At 41.5% G+C, this 26,455-nt stretch overlaps 1 protein-coding gene across 2 annotated transcripts; it reads right to left on the bottom strand.

The window, feature by feature from the left end:
* Window positions 1–3: 3 nt before the first annotated feature.
* Window positions 4–26,171, bottom strand: LOC118212893 (serine incorporator 5-like). 2 transcript variants are annotated; one of them, XM_035391355.1, is made up of 12 exons: window positions 25,875–26,167; window positions 20,801–20,968; window positions 19,386–19,564; window positions 18,810–18,892; window positions 16,846–16,939; window positions 14,222–14,433; window positions 13,909–14,001; window positions 13,095–13,221; window positions 12,369–12,438; window positions 11,986–12,025; window positions 4,061–4,208; window positions 4–3,604 (listed from the first exon to the last, which is right to left on the bottom strand). In XM_035391355.1, the coding sequence occupies exons 1-12, from the start codon at window positions 25,899–25,901 to the stop codon at window positions 3,451–3,453; spliced, it is 1,395 nt and encodes a 464-aa protein (XP_035247246.1). In that variant the 5' UTR covers window positions 25,902–26,167; the 3' UTR covers window positions 4–3,450. The 2 variants fall into 2 exon arrangements, with proteins under 2 accessions (XP_035247246.1, XP_035247247.1); XM_035391356.1 differs by lacking the exons at window positions 4–3,604; window positions 4,061–4,208 and adding an exon at window positions 4,226–5,293 and having other exon boundaries at window positions 11,956–12,025; window positions 25,875–26,171.
* Window positions 26,172–26,455: the final 284 nt, after the last annotated feature.

Below are 26,455 nucleotides of genomic sequence, written 5' to 3'. Positions count from 1 at the left end.
TTACAAAATGAGGCAAACGGTAAGTCTACGTTATGTATTTAATAACTGCAAGCATTACTATTCCAGAGTCATTTTAAAATAACTTATGTTCCAGGCTGACTTATGTTGTACAAAGTTCCCTGACAAGCTGTGTTTGTAAAAGTGGAGGTGCTAACTTTAAGCTGCTGTACAGGGTCTACTGTACAGACAGAGAGCTGGGATAAAGTAAACACAATGCTGTTAAAAGCAATGTTGGGGCAGTGTGCATTCTAAATGTTGTTTGGTGAAACCTATAATTTAAGTGCTGATGCATCAACCAAACATTACACTCGATTCCCTTAAGTGAGCAGATTTTAAAATAAAATAAAAATCACCATTATCCTACTAGTTGTATGCAATGGTGTTGCTGTCGATTAAAGTATTAGCAGAGGAAGACTGTTGCTTCAGTCATTTTGAAGCTAATTCCACACTGACAACTCTGAATAGCATGAATGCACAAATAACCCAATGTTTTCTAGAAGGATTCACTACCAGCAGAGAAACTAACAGCTGCAGAGAAAGGCCACAATGAGGGACGGCTGTTAGTATACTACTAGAGTGTACCTGGGGTTAGGTATATCTGTATAAAATAAACACTTGCATAGTAGCTATTGCAGAGGGATGGAACAAGCAAAGGATCTGCCAAATTTTTACCAATTTTATACTACAAACTGTCCAAAGTGAACACTTGCACATAAAATACAAGAAACACTATATATCACTTCACAGGTCATATAATATCATGTACATAAAATGATTTGGATGCTCTGATAGACACAAAACAGTACATCAGCTACAGCATAAACAGCTGGAGCCCAGACAGAACTGAAATGACCACTGAATGGCAGACATCTAAAATGGCTGCTACGAGTTTCTCAAGTAGAGGTGAAGATGAGGATGCTAGCTCCAGTCATCGAAGACTTGTGTGTAAGCAACACAGTGTTAGCAATCATGGAATGACTGACCAGCTTGTGACTGCCAACCTCAATCACAATGGAAACAACACTTACTCACATCATCATCCAATGTCTAGAAGCAGCTTTAAAGTGGCTTTAACAATAAGATGCTAGAATGCTTATATATACACCTTTCTAGTTTCCTCTCAAGTCATTCCTATGTTAATTCGCAACATATAAAATAGATATTTTATCACTAGAACAGTGTTTGATTATGACAGGATACAGGATAGGATATAACATTAGGATGTAACATTCCTGCTATGTTTCTTCTGAGATGACAAAGTTGTAATGATCTGCACAAATAGATCATGAAAGTCCTGTATAATGCAATGTCAGTTGTTTGTTAATATGGAAGTACTGGCAATTAACATTATTTTTCCCTTCTAAAGAAGTTAAAAAATAAATACAAAGTGAACAGGGATTTGTTTGTTATTTCATCAGTGATAGGAAATCATGAATTTCAAAAACCTGAGAAAGTGATCCCATATACACGTTATGTTTTCTGTATGTTGTCAGAATAAAAGTCTTAGCTCAAGCTGAACAATCAAAAGTCTCTTAAAGGTTAAGTAAATTGAATTTTACCGCCATATGATATTGCAATGAAGTACAAAAGTCACTGGTAAATTCACCATCGAAAGATGTTGCAGAGAGCAGAAATACAACCACTAAATTCAAAACCAACACAAACTCATAAATCTTTGGAGAGGAGACCAAAAATAAATGAAATGAGCTAGTGAAACATGCAGCAACAAATAGTTACAAAATAAAGATTTCTGGTGTTTAAGAAATTTGATGAAGTCTGTAATGCACCAGGCACTGTTATGAGGCAGCCAAGTGAACATGCATGCAAATGTCAAGCGGCCATTTTCCTTCATTTAGCGTGGCCGATGCATTGCTTATCCAAACTCACTAATGTTATTTTCCATCTTTGGCAAGTGATCTCACTGTCACTTAAATGGTCTGGTTTATAATAGTGAGATGGTTCATTAAATAATGAAAACCTATACTTCAACTTCCACCTTAACAAATAAAAGTAAACATGAAACTGGAAACAAACACTAATTAAAAAATAAAAGGCACCTACTCTTTACATGATCAGTACAAAAATGAGAAAGTTTAACAAGATATTATCGACAGTGATGTCAGCAATTACGAAATAAGAAATATCATTTCATTTAGTATTCTATTTTAACTGAAACACAAGTTGTATCAGTCCAATTTGATATAAAAAAGAGTACACATTTGCACACTTCAATTGATACGAGATCAAAATGTCCCAAAATAAGTAAACTATCAAAGCTTGAGTAGGACACTAGCTTGTTAAATTGCATAGAACAATATTATACAATTCCGTACTTATAACAATAATACTTGCATAATATTATACACAAAGACACACTGTAACAGACAGGTGACTACAGGCTTGTGGCTTTTAACATCTGCTGTACTTTGTAACAAACCATAGTTTGATAACCACTCCAGAACATCAATGGTACATTAAAAACAGAAACAAGTGAATATGATCATCAACAACATCAGTCATGCGTTAAAGAAAATAACATCTTGTCCCATTTCTGAAGGTGGGACACCTACAAACACACCTACAAATGTGGTTTTTGAGCTCCTCCTGTGTTAGTCCCATTGAAGCATAATGATGTAGTACATTATTTTAAAGCATAGGCTGATATGAGCAAGGGGGAGTTTTGGTCCAACCCCTAAAGCCCCTTAAACTTAAAGCAATGCTTTGTTTCATAACTACCTGAAAAAAACCAATATATACCAATAATACTGTTTGTATATATATAAAAAAAACATGGATACAAAACTATAACTACTGGGTGGAAACAGAAGCTATCATGATGCGTCCACACTGACAAAAATATTCCATGAGGCTACAGCTAGCAGGCAGTAAGGATGCTGAAGCAATTCCCAAATATGCTAAATTAAATACACAAGCATGCTGCTTTGGTAATACAGCACATTACATTTAAGGCATTGAGCAGATACTCTTATCCAGAGCAAATTAGACAACCTAAATTTTACATTTATACAGCTGGATATGTACTGAAGCAATACAGGTTAAGTACCTTGCTGGAGGGTACAAGTGACCCACCTGGGAATCAAATGTGCGACCTTTGAGTTACAAGTTACAAGTCTTGTTCCCTAACCATTGCACTATACTGCCACCACTCATATATACAGTATATATAATTTTCACAAAAATAGCACAAAAAGCCAAAGCTCCAATATAATTTTAAAGTGTTTGAATGCATGCTAAATCACAGCTCTGTGGCCCATGATAGTTTTAAGTTTGACACTGACAGTTAAGACTAAATCACTCTTAAGATGAATGGACATGACCCCCTTATTCAGCAGATGAGATTAGAAACAAAACAACACAAACAAAAAAAAAGTTTTAAACGCACAGGCTTTCTACATCGTTCATAAGCACCCCTGGGATGCTCTATCCCTTTTAGGCCTCTGTTCCTTCAAACCTCCTTGGACAGAGTATTGGAAGCACCAGGGTCAACATGTATAGCAGGAGACACACCCAACAGGAAATCATCTTGATCCAGAACACCGACCAGCTGCCCTCCAGCAGCTTCTCAATCTTGGCATTATCGTAACTGCGAAGACATGCAACAGGACACTCAGACGCACTGAACAGCGCAGCTACATTTCACAATAAGAAATAACACTACAGTTTGGATCAGGCCTAATCATTCATCTCAGAGAGGTCTCACTTATTAATGAACACAATGCAGTTAAAACAAATACTGTACCTAAACCTCTTTACTTGATACAAGACATCATCTATAGTGAAAACACTTCCACATCAAGGGACTTATTGTTGCATGCCTAGGACTGTACATCACCATGTTACTGTAGCCTGATAGATACTAACATTAGAAGTTTGTACGGTATTTTTTTGATGATAGTCATTATTTGTTTAAAAAAAACAAAAAAAAACAAAGAAAAAACTTGAGCATTAGGCCCACTCTTAAACCTAAAACACTGAGTTGACAGCCGGTATGTTTAGAGTAGGGAGTATGGTGGTGGCATCAGCCATTTCAGATACTTACTGGAACCAGTTGGTGACCGTCATCATGACATACAGTGACCCCAGGAAGAAGACAAAGTGAAAAAAGGAGTAGCTATAAATGGTTCCTCCCTTCTCGTCGTAAATAACAGCCTGTCCCCCTCTCTTCAACTCTTCCTGCTCTTCACATTCTGATGAAAACAGTTGGACAATATTATTGGTCTGGGGCCTGACAAGAAGATCAGTCCCACTCTCTGGCCAGCAGAGGGCACAAATATACATGCTGACAAATCAGACCTCAAGAGGGCCCAGTCATGCATAAATAATGCTTCATGGAGACATATTTGGAAATATCACCGGAGAAATCAAAGTACAATTTACATTTATTAAGGAATAAATGAATCCCTTCCATTTAAAAGACTTGGTGCCTGAATAACCATTTACCCTACTGAATAATAAAACAAATAAATAACGATTTTAATTGACCAATTATGACATTGATTTAGTTATTAGCCATTTCTCCTCGCAGTTGATTTTCTCCTGGATTGAAACTAATTTTTTGTTTTTTATCTGAAATGTATCTTCAGCAAATATTTATGTGTATCAGGCATTATCTTTGATGCTGCCAATGCACTAGCACAGGCCAAGGTCACAACAGCGTTGCTAGGCAGCACCCTGGAGCCAATGCAGAACTGTATGCCAGTAGGTTAAACATTACTTTAGACTTAGTTGTCAACATTTTCAGTCTAGGAAGGGGATAGAAAATAACTCCCTCCCCAAATAAGAAGTGATAATTAAGGACAACTGCATTTAAGAGCTGAGAATGGCATGGTAATGGTGAAACAGCAGACATGTCAACTGTGTATAAAGTTAGTACTTCCCTTTGTACTTAAATAAAGCATTTAAACTGACAGCTTGGCCTCTCTGGCCGGACTGCATCACAATTACAAATGCAGCTCAAATTATGTTTTCAGTTAAAGGATTAGTAAGGGAAACTTTTCTATCTATATGTAATATTTGTTGTATGTTTTTCATTAATTCATAGATGTTTTAGGAAATGTTCTTTGCATGCTCTAAAACCATTTTTCAGTCTGGTCATACTATTGAGTGGGTGTCATAATATTCCTTTTGCATCTTCAGCCAAAACTGTGATAAATCATTGATATAAACAGCAGAACAAGAACAAGATTAACCTGTAATACAAACACAGCAAGAAAATTTTATTTAAACTAATAAACAAACAGATTTTTTAAATAATCAACTCAAACAAATAAACCATTACATTACATTACATTACAGGCATTTGGCAGACGCTCTTATCCAGAGCGACGTACAACAAAGTGTATAACCATAACCAGGAACAAGTATGACGAAACCCCTAGAGAGAAGTACCGGTCCAAGTACAGGGAACAACCGCATAGTTCAACCTGGACCCTGGTGGTTAAACTGATTAACACTAACAACGAGAACGGCAACAACGCAATCTATGGAAAAATAAAAATAAATAAAAATACAAGTAGTCGTTAAGACTGGCGCATCAACTAAGTCACCTATTAAACAGCTGCCTAGTTACAACCCTAAGTTTAGTCATTTACAGGGGGGGAAGGGATGGGGAGAGGTGCAGCCTGAAGAGGTGGGTCTTCAGTCGTCGTTTGAAATTGTTCACAGTCTCAGCTGTTCTGACCTCCACAGGGAGGTCATTCCACCATCGTGGGGCCAGAACAGAGAGGAGACGTGTTCTGGAAGTGCAGGTGCGAAGAGGGGGAGGTGCTAGGCGTCCTGAGGTAGCAGAACGGAGGGATCTGGCTGGCATGTAGGGTTTGAATATCTTTTGAAGGTATGCTGGGGCTGATCCCTTGACTGCCTGGTATGCTAGAACCAATGTTTTGAATTTGATGCGAGCTATAACAGGCAGCCAGTGGAGGGTAGTGAGCAGGGGAGTTACGTGGGAGTGTCTGGGGAGGTTGAAGACCAGACGAGCCGCAGCATTCTGAATGAGCTGCAGGGGTCTGGTGGCAGATGCCGGTAGTCCAGCCAGAAGAGAGTTGCAGTAGTCCAGGCGGGATAGAACCATTGCTTGGACCAGGAGCTGGGTTGAGTAGGTGGTGAGAAAGGGGCGGATTCTGCGGATGTTGTATAGGAAAAATCTGCATGCCCGGGTTACTGCTGCAATGTTGTTGGAGAGGGACAGCCTGTTGTCCATCATCACTCCGAGATTCTTGGCGCAGGGTGATGATGTCACTACGGTGTCCCCTAAGGAAATGGAAAAGTCGAGGAGGGGAGAGGATAGAGCAGGAATAAAGATTAGCTCCGTCTTTCCCGGGTTGAGCTTCAGGTGGTGATTGTCCATCCAGCTCTGTATGTCCCTCAGGCAAGCGGAGATGCGGGCGGGGACCTGTGTGTCCGATGGGGAGAAGGAGAGAAAGAGTTGCGTGTCGTCGGCATAGGAATGATAGGACAAGCCATGGGCAGATATTACAGGGCCAAGGGATCTGGTGTACATGGAGAAGAGAAGGGGACCAAGGACTGAGCCCTGGGGAACTCCGGTGGTGAGGGGACGGGGTGGTGATACCTTACCCGCCCAGGCAACCTGGAAGGAGCGGTCAGAGAGGTAGGACTCAATCCAGTCAAGGACTGTGCCGCGGATCCCTGTTGCTGCCAGGGAGGACAGGAGGGTAGAGTGGTCCACAGTGTCAAATGCAGCGGAGAGGTCTAGGAGAATCAGGACAGAGGAGAGGGAGGCTGCTCGTGCGGCATGGAGTGACTCACTGACCGAGAGGAGTGCAGTCTCGGTCGAGTGGCCAGGCCTGAAGCCAGACTGGTGGGGATCAAGCAGGTTGTTCTCAGAGAAATAAGCAGAGAGCTGGTTAGATGCAGCACGTTCGAGTGTTTTGGATAGGAAAGGGAGGAGAGATACCGGGCGGTAGTTTTGAATGACTGAAGGATCTAGTGTGGGTTTCTTCAGCAGCGGGGTGATGTGGGCCTTCTTGAAGGATGAGGGGAAACATCCAGAAGATAGGGATGAGTTCACGAGGGAGGCGACAAAAGGGAGGATGTCTGGTGTGATTGCTTGAAGGAGAGATGAGGGGATAGGGTCGAGGGCGCAGGTGGTAGGGCGGTGGGTGAGCAGAAGCTGGGAGACTTCAGTGTCTGAGAGGAGAGAAAATGTGGAGAAACAGGGGGCGGAGGACGCAGAGGGGGCGGAGGACGCAGAGGGGGCGGAGGACGCAGAGGGGGCGGAGGACGCAGAGGGGGCGGAGGACGCAGAGGGGGCGGAGGACGCAGAGGGGGCGGAGGACGCAGAGGGGGCAAAGGAGGTGCGGATGTCTGCAATCTTTTCGTCAAAGAATGCTGCAAAGTCATCTGCAGTGAAGGAAGACTGGGGTGGAGGAGGTGGCACGCTGAGGAGAGAAGAGAAAATAGAGAAAAGTTGACTAGGGTTAGAAATGGAGTTATGAATTTTGGTTTGGTAGAATTTTGCCTTAGCGGCAGTGACAGAAGAAGAGAACTCTTTCAGGAGAGACTGATAGGCTGAGAGGTCAGATGGGTCCCTGGATTTGGCCCACTTCCTCTCAGCAGCGCGGAGGGTGGCCCTGGAGGTGCGCAGGATGTCAGACATCCATGGACTGGGAGGGGATGAACGTGCTGGCCTAGGGACGAAGGGGCATAGGGAGTCGAGTGCTGAGGAGAGAGATGACGTCAGGGTGGAGGATGCAGAGTTAGTGGGGAGCTTGGAAAATGATTGAAGAGTGGGGAGGGAGGCAGTCACTCTGTGAGCAAGAGAAGAGGGTGATAGGGAGCGGAGGTTACGGCGGACAGTGACAGTGGGGATGGGAGGGGGAGAGGGAGGGTGTGGAGAGAGGGGGAGGGAGAAGGAGATGAAATGATGGTCAGACGTATGCAGGGGGGTAACCGTAAGATTGGAGCTGGAGCAGGTCCTCAGGAAGATCAGGTCTAGGAGGTTGCCTGCCTTGTGGGTTGGAGGAGAGTGTTGTAGGGAGAGGTCAAAGGAGTGAAGTAGTGGTAGGAAGGCAGCAGACTGGGAGGCTTCTAGGTGGATGTTAAAATCTCCGAGGAGGATCAGCGGGGTGCCGTCCTCAGGGAAGGAGCTGAGCAGGGTGTCTAGCTCATCCAGGAAGCTTCCCAGGGGTCCCGGGGGGCGATAAATAACAATAATATAAAGGTTAGCAGGGTAGGTGATAGAGACAGGATGGAATTCAAAAGTGGATATGGACAGGTCAGGGAGGGGGAGAACAGAGAATTTCCAGGTGGGGGAGATCAGTAGACCAGTACCACCACCACGACCAGATCGCCGGGGGGTGTGGGAGAAGGAGTAGGAGGATGAGAGGGCAGCAGGAGTGGCAGAGTTGTCTGGTGTGATCCAGGTCTCTGTGAGGGCAAGGAACTGCAGGGATTGGAGGGAGGCATAGGCAGAAATGAAGTCTGCCTTGCGCGTAGCAGACTGGCAGTTCCATAGTCCCCCTGTGACCGTGAAGTTCTCACAGGGGGTCAGCGGGGGGTAGCAGAGATTAGAGGGGTTCCGTTGTCGGGGGGGGCCACGTCGCTGGAAGCGCCTTCTGAGGGGGAGAGCACAGACTGGAATGGGGAACTGGCTCATAAACTAGGAGGGAGCGACGCTAGCGTCGCTCCGAATGTACCTAATTAGCAGCTGAAAAGCTGAGTCGAATAACGCACTGATTACAGAGGTTAACAGTTTGTGATAGTGCAATAAGTGCAATAATCGCAATCTATCAATTCTAAGAATCAAACAATCTAAAAACAAAGACACCTAACGCAACCTAAAACCAAAGACCAGTTTCCACACAGGGAAAAGTTTAAAATCTAACGCGGTATGCAATTAGTAAATGAACGCAGATACTTATCCACTCTAGCAGGACGGATTTCAGCAGTTCTACGCACCTGGACGAATTATACACTTACTGCCTAAACTGGGAGTTAGCAGGGCTAATAAGGCGTCGCTCCGAATGTACCTAATTAGCAGCTGAAAAGCTGAGTCGAATAACGCACTGATTACAGAGGTTAACAGTTTGTGATAGTGCAATAAGTGCAATAATCGCAATCTATCAATTCTAAGAATCAAACAATCTAAAAACAAAGACACCTAACGCAACCTAAAACCAAAGACCAGTTTCCACACAGGGAAAAGTTTAAAATCTAACGCGGTATGCAATTAGTAAATGAACGCAGATACTTATCCACTCTAGCAGGACGGATTTCAGCAGTTCTACGCACCTGGACGAATTATACACTTACTGCCTAAACTGGGAGTTAGCAGGGCTAATAAGGCGTCGCTCCGAATGTACCTAATTAGCAGCTGAAAAGCTGAGTCGAATAACGCACTGATTACAGAGGTTAACAGTTTGTGATAGTGCAATAAGTGCAATAATCGCAATCTATCAATTCTAAGAATCAAACAATCTAAAAACAAAGACACCTAACGCAACCTAAAACCAAAGACCAGTTTCCACACAGGGAAAAGTTTAAAATCTAACGCGGTATGCAATTAGTAAATGAACGCAGATACTTATCCACTCTAGCAGGACGGATTTCAGCAGTTCTACGCACCTGGACGAATTATACACTTACTGCCTAAACTGGGAGTTAGCAGGGCTAATAAGGCGTCGCTCCGAATGTACCTAATTAGCAGCTGAAAAGCTGAGTCGAATAACGCACTGATTACAGAGGTTAACAGTTTGTGATAGTGCAATAAGTGCAATAATCGCAATCTATCAATTCTAAGAATCAAACAATCTAAAAACAAAGACACCTAACGCAACCTAAAACCAAAGACCAGTTTCCACACAGGGAAAAGTTTAAAATCTAACGCGGTATGCAATTAGTAAATGAACGCAGATACTTATCCACTCTAGCAGGACGGATTTCAGCAGTTCTACGCACCTGGACGAATTATACACTTACTGCCTAAACTGGGAGTTAGCAGGGCTAATAAGGCGTCGCTCCGAATGTACCTAATTAGCAGCTGAAAAGCTGAGTCGAATAACGCACTGATTACAGAGGTTAACAGTTTGTGATAGTGCAATAAGTGCAATAATCGCAATCTATCAATTCTAAGAATCAAACAATCTAAAAACAAAGACACCTAACGCAACCTAAAACCAAAGACCAGTTTCCACACAGGGAAAAGTTTAAAATCTAACGCGGTATGCAATTAGTAAATGAACGCAGATACTTATCCACTCTAGCAGGACGGATTTCAGCAGTTCTACGCACCTGGACGAATTATACACTTACTGCCTAAACTGGGAGTTAGCAGGGCTAATAAGGCGTCGCTCCGAATGTACCTAATTAGCAGCTGAAAAGCTGAGTCGAATAACGCACTGATTACAGAGGTTAACAGTTTGTGATAGTGCAATAAGTGCAATAATCGCAATCTATCAATTCTAAGAATCAAACAATCTAAAAACAAAGACACCTAACGCAACCTAAAACCAAAGACCAGTTTCCACACAGGGAAAAGTTTAAAATCTAACGCGGTATGCAATTAGTAAATGAACGCAGATACTTATCCACTCTAGCAGGACGGATTTCAGCAGTTCTACGCACCTGGACGAATTATACACTTACTGCCTAAACTGGGAGTTAGCAGGGCTAATAAGGCGTCGCTCCGAATGTACCTAATTAGCAGCTGAAAAGCTGAGTCGAATAACGCACTGATTACAGAGGTTAACAGTTTGTGATAGTGCAATAAGTGCAATAATCGCAATCTATCAATTCTAAGAATCAAACAATCTAAAAACAAAGACACCTAACGCAACCTAAAACCAAAGACCAGTTTCCACACAGGGAAAAGTTTAAAATCTAACGCGGTATGCAATTAGTAAATGAACGCAGATACTTATCCACTCTAGCAGGACGGATTTCAGCAGTTCTACGCACCTGGACGAATTATACACTTACTGCCTAAACTGGGAGTTAGCAGGGCTAATAAGGCGTCGCTCCGAATGTACCTAATTAGCAGCTGAAAAGCTGAGTCGAATAACGCACTGATTACAGAGGTTAACAGTTTGTGATAGTGCAATAAGTGCAATAATCGCAATCTATCAATTCTAAGAATCAAACAATCTAAAAACAAAGACACCTAACGCAACCTAAAACCAAAGACCAGTTTCCACACAGGGAAAAGTTTAAAATCTAACGCGGTATGCAATTAGTAAATGAACGCAGATACTTATCCACTCTAGCAGGACGGATTTCAGCAGTTCTACGCACCTGGACGAATTATACACTTACTGCCTAAACTGGGAGTTAGCAGGGCTAATAAGGCGTCGCTCCGAATGTACCTAATTAGCAGCTGAAAAGCTGAGTCGAATAACGCACTGATTACAGAGGTTAACAGTTTGTGATAGTGCAATAAGTGCAATAATCGCAATCTATCAATTCTAAGAATCAAACAATCTAAAAACAAAGACACCTAACGCAACCTAAAACCAAAGACCAGTTTCCACACAGGGAAAAGTTTAAAATCTAACGCGGTATGCAATTAGTAAATGAACGCAGATACTTATCCACTCTAGCAGGACGGATTTCAGCAGTTCTACGCACCTGGACGAATTATACACTTACTGCCTAAACTGGGAGTTAGCAGGGCTAATAAGGCGTCGCTCCGAATGTACCTAATTAGCAGCTGAAAAGCTGAGTCGAATAACGCACTGATTACAGAGGTTAACAGTTTGTGATAGTGCAATAAGTGCAATAATCGCAATCTATCAATTCTAAGAATCAAACAATCTAAAAACAAAGACACCTAACGCAACCTAAAACCAAAGACCAGTTTCCACACAGGGAAAAGTTTAAAATCTAACGCGGTATGCAATTAGTAAATGAACGCAGATACTTATCCACTCTAGCAGGACGGATTTCAGCAGTTCTACGCACCTGGACGAATTATACACTTACCACTCTGGAACCTGGAAATAGTACACTCACCGTCCTCATCTTGCCCAAAGCAGAAACAACAACGAGCTCTCTGTAAGATGAACAAGGGAGAACATTACAATAATGAAAAAATATGATGTGAAAAACAACGATTAAATTGGGATGGCAGGTATGCCATCCAGCCAAGTTACGCCTTGCACATATGCAGACATACACATATTGATGGCAACTTCAAGATAAATGTAAGATGAAGGATACCACCCGTTTCACAAAAAACAAAGTTGGCAATGTTTGCACTACTGATCAAGACTAGGCAAGGTCTCGTAGAGTGGGCTTTTATTCATAAAATAAATCCCAGTGAACACGAGTTTGCATGATGAAGCTATTTGTTTGATTGAGGAAGTTCCATGCTCTTGATGTGGTGTGCTGCATACCTCGTTCTCTGGAGATGTGCTCCTGAACACTTGCAGAGCAGTAGAGCTGGTTCTAGTTGTGGACATCAAACTGTAAGGAACACGTACACGGAGAGACACACGCAAGCACGCACATACACAGAATTGATCCTTTAATACACCGCAACATGAACAATTGGAAGTGAACACTGTGAATGACTACTGTATAAGCTCTTATTCAGATTGTCGTACAAATGTGGAGAGCATCTGTGCTTGTCTCAGGAAAACAAAAGTGCGATATTACCAGGAATGCACTGAAGGCCCATTTATAATCAAGTGTAATGTTAGCTGAACAACCCAAGTATTAGTACTGTAAAATCTGATTGTATTAAGATATGTTCAGACAAAAACATTTTTATAAAACAGTAATGAATGCCAAGTGGACCAATTTAGAAAGATTCCACTAGAGGTAGGAGCTCAGCAGACTGAACGTTTTAACACTTGTGACCACATATTTCCAAGATTACACTGTAACTGATTTCACTCCATCCCTTAATCTCACAGAGCGATAAAAAGTTTCATTTTGTTTTAGAATCTTTCTTGCTTATCCATATTGCACCCTGAACGGCATGGAATAACCTATTCCGCAACTTATCTTCAGGCTTTCACGGCAGCAGCAGCAGCCGCAAAAACAAAACCATAAAACATTAGCCTTCTACAGTACGCATGCATGTGCATGTATGTAATATGTATGCAAACATATCCTACCAGGAGTACAGCACGCAGCCTAACAGAATGACCGTGCCGACGCCCGTTACTATCTTGTTGTCAGACTGGGCGCCAGAGTTAAAAGGGAAGGTGCAGACAGTGCGATTTATGCCATTTTCTATCAGTGCTGAAAGAGAGGAGAAGCACAAGCAAGATTAATGGCAGGGGTAAGGAACAAAGCACAACAGAGAGCATTTCCATCTGAATGCTGCAACCGCTAATTTATATGGACTGCTTTTCACAGAAAAGGCAACAGTACAGATATATGCGAAGTAAACATGAAAAACGTCAAGGGAATTGGGGGGAGGGCTAGATTCCTTTTTTTGTCACTAAACAGACTCCTCCCTTACAAATACCAAAGAGCTCCCCCTTTCTCCCTTAGGAATGTGGTTTTCCCTTAACTTTAAGGTGTCACTTTTTCACATATGCGGAATTGCTCACAAAATATTACGGCTTTGAGATTTACATACATTTGCAAAAATGAAAAACATGCCTAACAAAGAATCCATTACAAAATGGTTTATTCATTTAAATGAATTCTCATTTATAGTGACGACCTTGGGAATCAAGGGGGGTAGGAAATGAGAGGAACAACTTGTGACGGAGAATGTTTAGATGAACAGGGCCATGTTTTTAAGAACTTGACAAGAACAAAAGGGTTAAAACCTCTACACATTTTATGGGACCCTAGGGATCAATAATGTTGGCTTAAGATCTTCATTTTAAAAGCAGCACCTTCTACAGAAGAGGCCCCATTTTGTATTGCTCACGAAGAGTGTCTCCTATTTTTGTTTTGGTCAGTCAATCCACTCACTTTCAATAGGCTTGCTTGAGAGTGCAGAGAAGGTCAGGTACATGACGTACACACTGATGACTCCAGACTGCAACAGGCCAGAGGTAGGCTTCACTGAAGAAAGGAATGCAAAGCCCAGCTTTTATAGTAGTCACAATTAGCATATGTCAGAATTTGCAACATTATTTTACAATGGACTTGCTACTCACACCTTACTCAAGCGCCAATTAACAAATTATTGAGTGCAGCTCATATATACTCTACATTTACTAGTGGAGCTACACAGACTGGATGTGACAGAGCAGACCAGCTGGCTACACTGCTCACGGCTTACATCTCTGGATGCAGGGCGAGATAGCCAGCAGGGATGTGAACAGGCACAGGCTGCCGTTGAGCCCCAGGAAGATCTTATTGAGGTTGCAGGCCTTTGGGTGGGTGTAGAAGTAGGCCATGAAGGCCAGGGCTCCCACAGCCACAGTGAGCAGCACAAGGGTGACCAGGGCCAGCGCAGCATACCACAGCTTGTTGTACTCCACGCCTGAAGTCCTGCAGGCAGGCAGAGGGCACAGTCAGTTTACAGCAATTCAGTAGAACTGAAGGGTGTACCAGGCACTTCAGTTTTGTGATGTACACCGCCCACAGTAAATATAGCCGTGTACAGAACGTGAAAGGCAGTGAGAGCTACTGTATGTTCCATAAGATGCTGGAAAATGTAGCACATGCAGAGGAAAATAAATGATGCAATAGATGCATATGCAAAATAACTTGCTGATGAATTCTAGAATTCAATAACACAATAGAGTCAGTTTGTGCACTGGTGCACTTTACACGTTTCATTCCACAACACATTTCATCATCGCAGTTATCTCATCAAGTCAATAATGGCCTGCTTCTTTTCAGATTGAATTCATAGTTTAATTCTGTGTGTTGGACATGTGTTGATTTCATGTCTCCTCATTAACAGTTGTGAAATATTGGCCTAGAAAAAAACCCTGTGCGTACTGTATATATAAATGCTTCCACCACCCAAACGTATAATTTTAGCTGCACATTAAGGCACATTTGAGCTGCCCATCATTTGATGTGCTTTATCCATAAAGCCATCACTCAGCACAGAAGACACTCAGCCCAGAAGACATCTGGCATTTGTATCACTTCCCCCTTAAGCTGAATTAACAAGTGCTGCCTGTACACAAAGAACCTATTAATCTCTGCCGAAGGGCAAATCTATTAGCTCTCTATTTTCTATTTTTCTATTGTCTGTGTACAGTATGCTCATGTGACTGTGGGGATCTCTGAGAGTATCAGACAGATTGCGATCTGACAGATTGTGGCAGCCCAATTCTTGGTGCTGTCCATCATATTTGGACCCTTTTAGACTCTTGACTCTCTCAACCTAAAATCTCTCTCTTATTCTGTAGAGATACACAAAAAGCTTGTTGCTATTGTACTGCACCCGCATGCTTTGCAAATGGCTTTCAGGGGAGATGTTTTTTTTTCTAAGCTTATCTGTGGCCTAGTAGCCAGAATTTCTGTTGGATGTATGAGCCCTGAAAGCATGGAACTAACCCAAGCCTGTGTGCTTGCTCAGCTCGGGTCATTACTGTTATGCAACTGCTTAGCTTGCCTTTTTGGCACCGCTTGTCATTTTTTTCCCCTAAAAGAATTTGCCCTTGGTTTTTGCAGCATGCTGCAGAAACGTACTTCCGAATGTGCCTTTTTCTATCTACATGTTTCGTTTATGCATCACATCACATTGTAGCCAGAGTATTGCCAATGCTCATGAATTCCACCGAGTTCGGTTCTTGGTTGCGTTATTGAAATTTTGGCACAAACACATCTCCTGTCACCTGCTTAAGACACAATGTTTTGCAGAACACTGAAGGTTTTGCCTCAAATATTAAGATATTAATTTTTAGAACAACAAACAGAACTCTTGTTTCTCATAGAACAGAATGAGTGAGGTACTTCACTTTGCATCAATACAACTCCAGCTGCTCTACCAGATTGTAGAATGTGCAAGGAAATATCTGGAAGTCCCCAAAGCAACATCCTAAACTAAGCAAATAAGCTGCATAATGTAACAAACCATTTAAAATACATACATTTCCTCCATCTAACCGGAAAGGTTCAAGCAAATTAATGCAACAAGACAGCATAAAACACATCCCTTGAGGTAATTTAGCAGATGTCTGTGCAACACAGAACATCTGACATTTTTCATTTGGAACAAATAGAGCCATACTGCATGCATAACACTACCCAGATGTTAAGAAATGTTTATGTTATAACTATTTACAAGCCAGCCAGTGACTGCACAATTGCACAACCATTTCTGCCAGGATAAAGCGAGGCAAGTTAAAGCTTTACTCTTAAGCAGCCTTCACAGGACAAGCATCAACGCTGAACACGGCCCTTAAATTCCTTAGTAACGCTAAGCTTGGCGTAGCACACGCAATGCCGAGGTGTGGTTCTCAAAGTTCAACTGTTTAAGCTTCCTTGTTTGAAGCTGATCTTTTGTAGCGAGTCCAATCACATCACTGCTTTGTATGAAGCAGATGTAAAAATGGAAGAACATTTTGTGATGAACCCAGGATTTTTAGTTTCACAACATGAGTTCTGAATATGGCCTTATACCGCAGACAACCTACTACTATCACCACTTGTTTCAGTTTTGATCCTTCTCATCTGTAGTCGCAGCCTTACTTGGCATTAAATGCAGCGTTTGATTCTTGTCATGTGAAAATAGCTTTAGATGCCCACCTCACCCCAAGCCCCCCTCCCACCAAAAAAAAGGAAAAATGGTTCTCTTTTTAAACAGAAACATTGAGCAGCAATGTGAAATGGTGGCTTTTCAGATGTTTGTGGAAAACAGCCTTGACGGTTAACAGCATTCCACAAACTCACAAACAGCACATCTGAAATCCGTAGCCTCATGAGTTGAGAAGTTGGCCTTACCAGTTTTGGTTCCATCTATGTGCAAAATCGACTAAAAGCATGAGCTGGATAAGCAGGAAAAGAAATCCTCCAGCTGCACCCACATAGCGCCACACTGAAACACAATGGAGAGAGAGAGAAGGCAGGAGAAAATTATGTCAAAAGAGCATTCAGAAATCACTCACTTGTGCTAAACTAAAATATACTGCAGAGTATCTGGACCATCAGTTATGTGTGTGTGTCTCTGTTTGTATTTAAACACTTGCAAAAGGTAAGGGAGTAGCCAAGTATAATGATGCAGACCCCAGGTATTTATAGATGGTATAAATTACAGAAAAGGCTACATGAAGTACAGCAAAGGCAACAATTCCTACACATGACATAATAGCTGTCCCTCTATACACAAGCATAAGTCTCATATGCCTCCACTTCATCTGAAAAATGTAACAGACTGTACAATAATGAAGCTAAAAAGCTATAAAGTTCGGGGGCTTCAAGATTTTTAATGAGATTCTGAGCTTATTTCACTGCAGTCCGCCTTAACCCACCTATTTTCTTTGCTTGCATGTTTTTCTTCAAACTTCAAAAACCAAACTCAAAACTGAAAAACAATTCTGTTGATACCTGACTTACTGTACTGAGATCATAGCAGGCAAGTATTGGATTGGCCTGAGCATATTTTATTTTATGATATGAAGACTGAAACATACTTACTTACAGCAGGTCAAATAAGAGTAAAATGAGGCCTATACATATAAAAGCACAGCAAATGCACAAGAATTACAAAGTTTATAAGTACTGTATATGGGAAAACCCCTCAGAACTGGATTTTGGATTGATAAAATCCCAAATTTAACTCGGAAAGGAAAACACTGGATCTTAATATGCATCTTTTTTGTGAAATGAGGATGCATGCTGCTCTCATATATGAATTGTTACAAGAGAGGTGAAACAGAAAAAAGGCAGTGTTGTTTTCTTAAACAGTTATCTCTGGTAAAGCACTCAAGCTCAGAAAATCAGAAGGAGTTCATGAAAGTCAGAGAATATCACTCTTAAAATAAATTTAGAAATGCACACAAGTTCATTCTTTTGAAAGAAAATGCTGTCTGGAATCCGTTTTGTTTCACAGAATGAATAATCATCCTGCAGTGGGAAAAAATCCATGCATTGAAATGTCAATCTTAAGACTCAAGAGCCATTAGTCATGACTCCTCTGATAATTAGTCCATTATCTGAATTACAATCTTGAGTTATCTAGGGAAATCTTCCCCTGGCTAAGTGAAATAAGTCAGCTATTAATCACTCAGCCTTTGCCCCCCAGCTAGCCTTCCTCTTTCACGTCAGAGCTTTTCCGTTTCATAACTACAGCAGTTAAATTACAGTCCTCAGCAGTCCTTAGCCTCAAACGTTTTTGAATGCGAGCCAAAGGCACTTCATTAAGGCAAATAACAGCCGACTTACACGATTCGGCCATGAACAACCCATTTACAATTAGGACTCATAAATAGGAAGGTCTGCATCTTTCTTTGAGTCTCTCTCAAAGCCGGGTTAAACCGTTCAAATATCATACAGAAAAGCCCCATGGCCTACAAGAGTGAGTGACGTCCCAACTTTCAGGAAAATATCTTTCCTTGTTCAGATAAACCTTTAAAGGACCAAACTGTTCAACACAGCAGGTATAGATCTTGAATATAGAAGTGATACTGGAGGCAGTTATAGGCTTATGCTTCCTCCAGTTCTAGTCAAATTCAGTATATCAAAAGGCAACAGAAAATAAATTAGTATTATATAATTTTAAGAAGACATGGGAAGATAAGTACTTCATACAAAAAAACTTATTTTGGAGGAAGATTAAAAAAGCAGCTGTTATTCTGTTCCACCAAGTCCTTTATGCAGTTGGGAATCTGAAGTCAGAGTGAAGCCCTTAATGGAGGCCAGGCAGCATAGGCCTTTTTCTTCAAACAAATTATCAAAGGAGACCACACCTTCAAGGAATTTGTCCTGATCTGGAAGAAAGAATCCACCAGCACAGCATCCAATCAAAGCCAGGAATTTGAAGAACCAGAAACTGTATAAAAATACACCAAAGAGACATATATAAATAAATAGCAAGAATATAAATAATTAACACATATAAATAATACCATGGATACAAAAATAAACAGTATAATACACCAAAGCCATACACAAAAAATATGTTTGTGTATTATAGGGAATAGTAACATACTACCTTGAGCATAAAGACAATGTTCTGGAGATTTAGTCATTTTCCATCATTTACATCATTGACATGCATATAAATCCATCCCTTTCAACAAATTTGGAATTAATTAATTGGAAATGTAGCGGAGATGGTGATGTAAATTTTGGTACAGCAATGCAGGACCAGATTTGAGAAATAAGACACGTCTGGAACACACCCAAAGTGTATGCTCAGTGGGGGTGCCTGTGGGAATTCTGTGGTCAGATATCTGAGCTGAGTTTAAAAAAATAAAAAAAAAACACTGAGGTGATGGTTGCCAAGGAATGGCTGAGTGGTTTCTGTTGCCGGGGTCACATACCCATTATGGACGGCTGCCCGGCACCCCGTGCTGGTGCGCACCCTTAAAGTGAAGACTGCAAAGATGAAGAAAAAACAGGCCGCGCCAAAGCAGACCTTGTACACCGCAGAGTACCCCACCAGCTTCTCACAGTTCTCACCAGCATTGAGCTTATCACACATGTCCGTGTAGAACGGAATCTGCGAGTCAGAAGAAAACAAGAGAAGTGTGTCAGGATTAAATGCAGCTGCTTTCTGAATCGTACTGATCATAAGACATTTTGACATTTCCATACGACAGACTGATTGTCCTGACTAGGATGATATATTTATAACATCGTCAAAAAATTAAACTTCATCTTAAACATGGTGCACATGTGTATTCCATAGTGCTTTTATGCTTTCTATAAATGTACATTCCAACAAAATTATCCCATGTTAATAAGAGAAAGCCCTGAATACAAATTCATAAACAAGGAATTCATAATCATCCCACTGTAGACAATCTATTATTTATTCTTCTACCTTTTGCTCCCATATCAAACTTTTTTGTACTATGAAAAAATTGTACTATGCTTGTTTTTGGGTGTAGCACTGCAATGCAGCCCACACCCATGCAGGGAGCTCAGTCATGAAGCACATTATTCCTCTAATACACTTACTTCTTTGTCATACCCACATGGGATGCAACAGAAGAGCTAGTAACAATCAGAGGAGAGGCACTTTTCTCACATATTACAACAGTTAATATCAAACCCTAACGGTTAGACATGGGTGATTATGTAACTGAATTGCCTTGAGAATCCTCAGCCAAACCTACTGTAAAGCCCACCCTATCCTGACAGGGCAGAGCCATCTGCTTCCTACTGACAGAAACCCCCCGTCATAGTCAGCTAATGACCCAGCCCAGATGGGAACTACAGCAGTGACGCCTAGGCAACGGGGCTAAGTTTGTGCTTATGGCAGGGGTCTCTTGGGTCGCCAAATGGGAAAAGAAAAACAACTATAAGTCAGGAGCTCACAGTTTCCAGAGTATATGGTTAAGTTAGAGTCTTGATCTGTCTTCCTATCTGTTCATCAGTGACAATTGTGTATTTTGAAGGAGCATGCTATTTCATTAAGGGCAATCCATGTAGTGCACCGTGGACACATTAGGGAAAAAACAGAAAGCATGAAAATGAACAATGTGTCTCTGAACAAAGGAAGCTAGGGAATTTGAAATTAATGTAGAATTTATGGGAAAACTTGTTTTTAAAACACTGGTTTACTTCTATCGATCTTTCTATTCATAGAAAATGTTGCTGCCGTTAATGGCCGAGACAAATCAAACGATAATTCTGGTTTCACCCAGCTGCCGTTAAAAGAAGAGCACGTCTTTCTTTTGGCACATTGCCTCACGTCTGTCGCGTGACGTGGCGCGACGGACGGCCCACTCACGTGATCCCGCATCGCCCTCTCCACCGTCGGTGACATCATGATGACGCAGACGGCGGTGGTCAGCAGGAAGAAGAGGGCGTACATGAAGCGCGTGCTGGTGGACTGCCTGATCTTGGGGCAGCAGTCGCAGCACAGGGAGCAGGCGGCCGAGCCGCAGCAGCAGGCCATCTAAGGAGCAAGCACAGCGCAGATGAGCTCACGCACGGCATCGCATTCGCCGCGCGGGGGCCCCGGACGTGACTTCCGTACCCATCACCAGCAGCGATAATTACACCAACTACCAGTACAGACAAAAGAACCACGTAGTCATGTTCACGTGTCGCACCACCGTGAGTCAACAGCACAGAGACGCATTTACTCCCAGAGTATTTCCCGCCTCATGTCATTAGCGGCACTCTGAAAACCCTGCGGCGATTAGTCACAGCCGTAATGTAGCACATGACCTTGAGTGGCGCTAAGAGATTGGACCCAAACTCATTACTTATCACCACATAGCCGTCTAGGCGATTCATCATCCACGCAAAGCCGTTTCCTGAAGAACGAAGCAATAGTGAAAAACCCGGTGTAACAATAGCTGTGTGCAACTGTGCATATCTGCGGATGAACTTAAATACAATAAATCACCTATGGCCTCATCCTCTCCACTCTGGATTTGAATAACAAATGAGCACGGGGGAATGCAGTGTGTGGGAATCTTGCATGCCTGTCCGTGCCCTCCTGAATAGACGGAGACTGCTGCAGTGGTGGAACGGGTAAACAAGCACGTCATCTTTAAAGAATATCTGACGGGCTCATGGCAGGATGACCCTTCAGTGGGTCACCGCCTCCACTGTCAGCCAGTACCCCACCCCCGCCCAGCACATAGCAGTCAAGGCCCCACAAAAGGGCCCTCTCTGCCTCTGTCTGCCCGCCTTTGTGTTCTGCAGCTGGCCCACAAGCTCTGCCCTCCCCGTGCTTGGCACAAAGACATGACCGTCTCACACACAATGAGCTGGCTATTGTCCCGGCGCCCCCTGGCCCAGAGGTCGTCGTGTGGTCGAGTGCAGGAGTGCGGCTCGCCTTCCTTTCCCTGAAAGATCTGCTCTTCAGCACGGAAGTGACAGTGTGGCCTTTCCCTAAAATTCATTTAAGGTCATAGGACTGGATGAGAACAGAGATTCTTGTTTCAATTGCAAGTCATCTGAATAGATCCACAAGGATTTTTATTTTTTGTGGGCAACTGATCAGGATTTAAGATGATCATCCTAGGCAAATTTCATTTGATTATAGCATCAAGTTTCACATCAATCTTCACAGCTTTATGTAGATTCAATGCAATATGACAGTACTATAATAAGATTAATGGTGAATATCAGAACATAAAGACAGGAAATTTAGAAGCTACGCATTGACAATTAAATAGTTCACACAAAAGCTTTAGTTCCCTGCTCTATCCTGATATGCAGGTAAAATAACACAACCTCAACTTAGCAGTCATTGATTTAGTACAGTGATCAAAATGGTTATTGTTATTGTTTAGATGTGGATGTGGTTCATGTCATATGTGGATACCTCAGTTCTATTGGGATATTTGATGCTGGAGATCTTGTGAAGGGGAATAATAAATAATAATTGTAAAGTAAGCACAATGATATCATCTGTCTTTAGAAGGCATGACAACCTGATCTATTTTTGTCTCTTCAGAAATGGTCTGTGTCTGATATCTGAACAAAACATGAAAAATCTATAATTCTGAGAAATATCTGAGAGTACAGCTGATCTTGGATTCACTTCAGAAGATGGAGGACAATAGGACCCATTAAAGGAGGACCCATTAAATTAACATTACAATGTTGTGGTGGGACTAAAAACAAAACAAAACAACAACAAAAAACGTTCTATTGTTTTAGGTAGCTGAATGTAAGGCAAAATATGAGCAGTCCAACCATTAGAAAACAGCTGTTAAACTGAAATTGGTTTGTGGGAATAATCCCAGGCAATCAGCATCTAAGGCACCTGCCTTCTTTTGAAACCTTTTAACATCAGTGAACCTCTGTCCACTAATTCTATTAACACTCGCTCGGGGAGGTAGCACAGCTCAAGCAAAGCATTGTAATTAATCAATGTTTCAGTTTTACACAGAGAGCAGTGGGTACTGTGCAAATAGAGGCCTCAGGCAGTGCCAAACATTTGGGTTCCCCCAATCAAGTCCAAGTCAACATCTCCCTCCCTCTCTCTTATCCCCAACAATCATGGTGATTTAACTGGTTTCTACAGGGCTACTGTTTTGGTGATGACAAGAAAAAGAATGGTAGTACCCTAGCACTTACTACAGCAGATATTTACACCATTTCAGTTTATACTCTAGTAGAGATGAGATATGAGACTTCAGTTAGTCTCCCTCCCATAAAAGTTCTGTACCCATCCTGAAATTAACAAAATGTCCATACACAACTATGCCTGACTGTCACTCTTCAAAAAAAAAAAAAAAGAATAGACATGAGGCAGATATACGTAAGCTACTGCTTCTTTTTCATCTAACAGTCCACAAGCTGAGCTGCACGGTTACTGAAATTGAGGAGTACTCTTCATGAGCATTTGGCACCGGCAACTTGACTAGAGGTCCCATAACTGACTATTATGAGACTAGAACAATCCTGATGATTAGTACCCTCCCTCTCTGGGTAATGTACAGGGGTGCCAGCCAGGGCACAGTTGGCATCTGATAACAGATCACAGGGTGCATTACTAAACTGTACCCCCAGTATAATACCAGGATAAATTAGCCAGCAGCTGCCACGAGGGGACATTTTTTTAAACATGGTCTCCCAAGCTATAGTTTTGCTCAACTTATCATTTCCACACATACCACCATAACACTCCTTCAGTCAGATATGCACTGTACTGGAAAAACAAAGGAAAAATAAAGCATTTTAGGATGTATTAAAATGCATCAACTAGCCATTATTCAAAACATCTGAACAGCTGCATACTTGCCAACATTGTGTTGGAATTTCATCACATTTTCATATAGAAAATTATAGTGAGTAATTTTCTAAATTACTTTTAATGTTCACAGTGTTGTTAAAACTAGAAAATATACTGCGGCAGGGCCTTGGATATGGTTCATACTGCAACAAGAAAAACCAACGGTTTGGAAAAAAGTCCATTAAATTTTTATTTCTCCTTTTTGGAACCTATTATTTTTTTAAACTCAGTAATACACATTGATGTTATTGATCAAACTTCCATTTATAACACACAATCACATTTCACCGGGTCATACCACTCACAATCATTGCAAATTAAATATAATGGATGCCTTCCTGCTCCTACATTTATCTAAAATATCAAGGAAAAATTATGCTTGCCATAATTTTATTTATGTAGTATTCATCACTGTGGACGCTTTCAGTATACAGTGGAACCTGGTTGCAACTTTCATGATGATGATGATTCTCTTGGTTGCTCTCAAATAAATTAACTCATAGAGATAAGATCTCATAGGAGAAATCTTAGAGATAAATCTTAATATATCAACAGCTTACACTCTTTGGGAGGCAACACTCCACTCTCAAAATGATGGAAGTAAAACAGCTAAATTTTATCTCCTAGGACCATGTAGACTATTATTAATATAATAATGTATATTGTGACGAGGGTCCCTACTTGAGAAACATTATTAAAAACGAAATATCTAAATGTCACAGTGAAACATTTCACAAACCTGGGGTATGATGAGGACTGTTAAAATGTGCTGTTTAGATTTTGCTATGCTCCATGGTGCACCGGGATAGGCTTTACGGCCTCTGCTGTAAATCTTACAAGCATGAGTATTCATTCAAGATTCGCTACTTTCATTGTGGAGGAAAGTCAACCAAATCCTTTCACCTCAGTTGTAAAATTGGCAAGCACTCATTCCTACCAACTAAAGCAATGTTTCTGCATGTGCTGAAGACATCTGGATACAATAACTCCACCTGATGTCATGGAAAAGCAGCACTGAGCTTTGGAATTTACAGACTCATATTAACTTCCATTGTTCAGTGGGTCCTGTTTACGTGTTTAGGGGCGGCACTTTATTTAGCTGCAACAGAAGCACAGAAATGCTTTTTTGGACAAAAGCAACAACACAAAAGATGGTACACATAAAGCATTTGAGAAGCATTCAATTTACAGTGAACTAATTTCACATACCTTTAAATAAATCGGAACTATCTTTTCTTTTCCAACTATGCTATTTCAGGATTAGGAATCAGTTATCATAATTTATGATCACACTCTTACGTTATATGGTCGTTCAGTTGTAAACTACCGTAGTATTACACTAAAGAATTACTTAGAAATAGGCTACGCGTAGCCGTGCATAAGCTACTGAAATAGGCTAGTACAATACATTTACTCTAAGTTCTCCATTTACCCCTCTCTGGTTTGAAAACACGGAGATATGCTTATGTAATTAGTGGACAGGGGGAGCGCTTTATTTCTGAGTTGTCACTCCTGGCTGTAGCCTACACATCACGCAAAAAGTGGGTTGGGCCATTAGCTTAATGTTTGGCTAAGGCTAGCCTGCTAGCCTTCCCCCTGCTACTACGGGAGCTCTCATGAAGTCGTTCACAAAGAAAATTCCTGAATTTTACTTGCCACTAATAGGTTATTTAATTTATGAAATACTACTTGTGCCCGTGCAAATACTATATTTCCCACTCAACTGTAAGCCTTGGATCCAGGCAATCGGTAGCCACAACTGATAACTAAACAACTGTCTGATAAACTAATTTAAAAAACACGGATTTCGACATGATATTAATCTACGATACTCTTACGGCTGGAATCACAGTGCCTTACCAGTAGATGAAACTCACGAAAACTGATACATTTAGGCTACATCTAAACATGGGCTAGCCTAAGACATTGAACTACGAAGGATTCAAAACCGTAATTTAACAACTGATGACACCAGCTAATTAATAGCATTAGATTGTATTTTGAATGCAAGATTATGCATGCGATGTGGAGACACGGTGACGCATTTAAATCGGGACAGCGTACGTTACTGATAAACCACAAACGACGAAGAAACAGTTCTGCTTACCTGAGAAACACAGCACGGGGTAGACATTTCGAACCTCGTAAAGCGGCCACTAGAATTTCCAAGTCAACTCTTTCCACTCTTGGAAGGAAAATTCTCCTCGCCTTCCTCATTAAACCCAGTTCAAGCTACACACCCAGATGTATTGTGTTCGTGTTTGTCATAAAATATATTGTGGTCTCTGATCTTTGGAAGACGTGACGGCGCACGCAGCGTTCTTCTCCAGAGCTATGTAAACGCTGGATCTTCCTAGTCTGTAGGCTACAGGGTGGAAGTATGCAGGGCGCTACACTGTTGTTTGAGATCAGTGATTTGTAATTTGCTGACGTTTTAAAATCACGACGGAAAATTAATGTGAAAGCAATCCGACGATAACCCGGTTTTACTTTTTACAGCTTTGACAGCTTTAGGCTACCTATTGTTCCAGGAGTGCTGTTGTCAATTGGTAGGCTATATGATATGCAGTTATTACATATTTGAGAGCAGTACACTTTAATTAGAATGACAAAATCATTTTAAATAAAATCCAGATAGCTTTAGGCCTTCATAAAAGAAACAACTAGTTTAAGAAAAGGGGGGCAGTG

The sequence above is a fragment of the Anguilla anguilla genome, chromosome 14 (genome assembly GCF_013347855.1).
Source record: "Anguilla anguilla isolate fAngAng1 chromosome 14, fAngAng1.pri, whole genome shotgun sequence".
Taxonomy (NCBI): Eukaryota; Metazoa; Chordata; class Actinopteri; order Anguilliformes; family Anguillidae; genus Anguilla; species Anguilla anguilla.
Note: the sequence above shows the minus strand (reverse complement) of the source record. Positions and strands in the feature narration are given on the sequence as shown.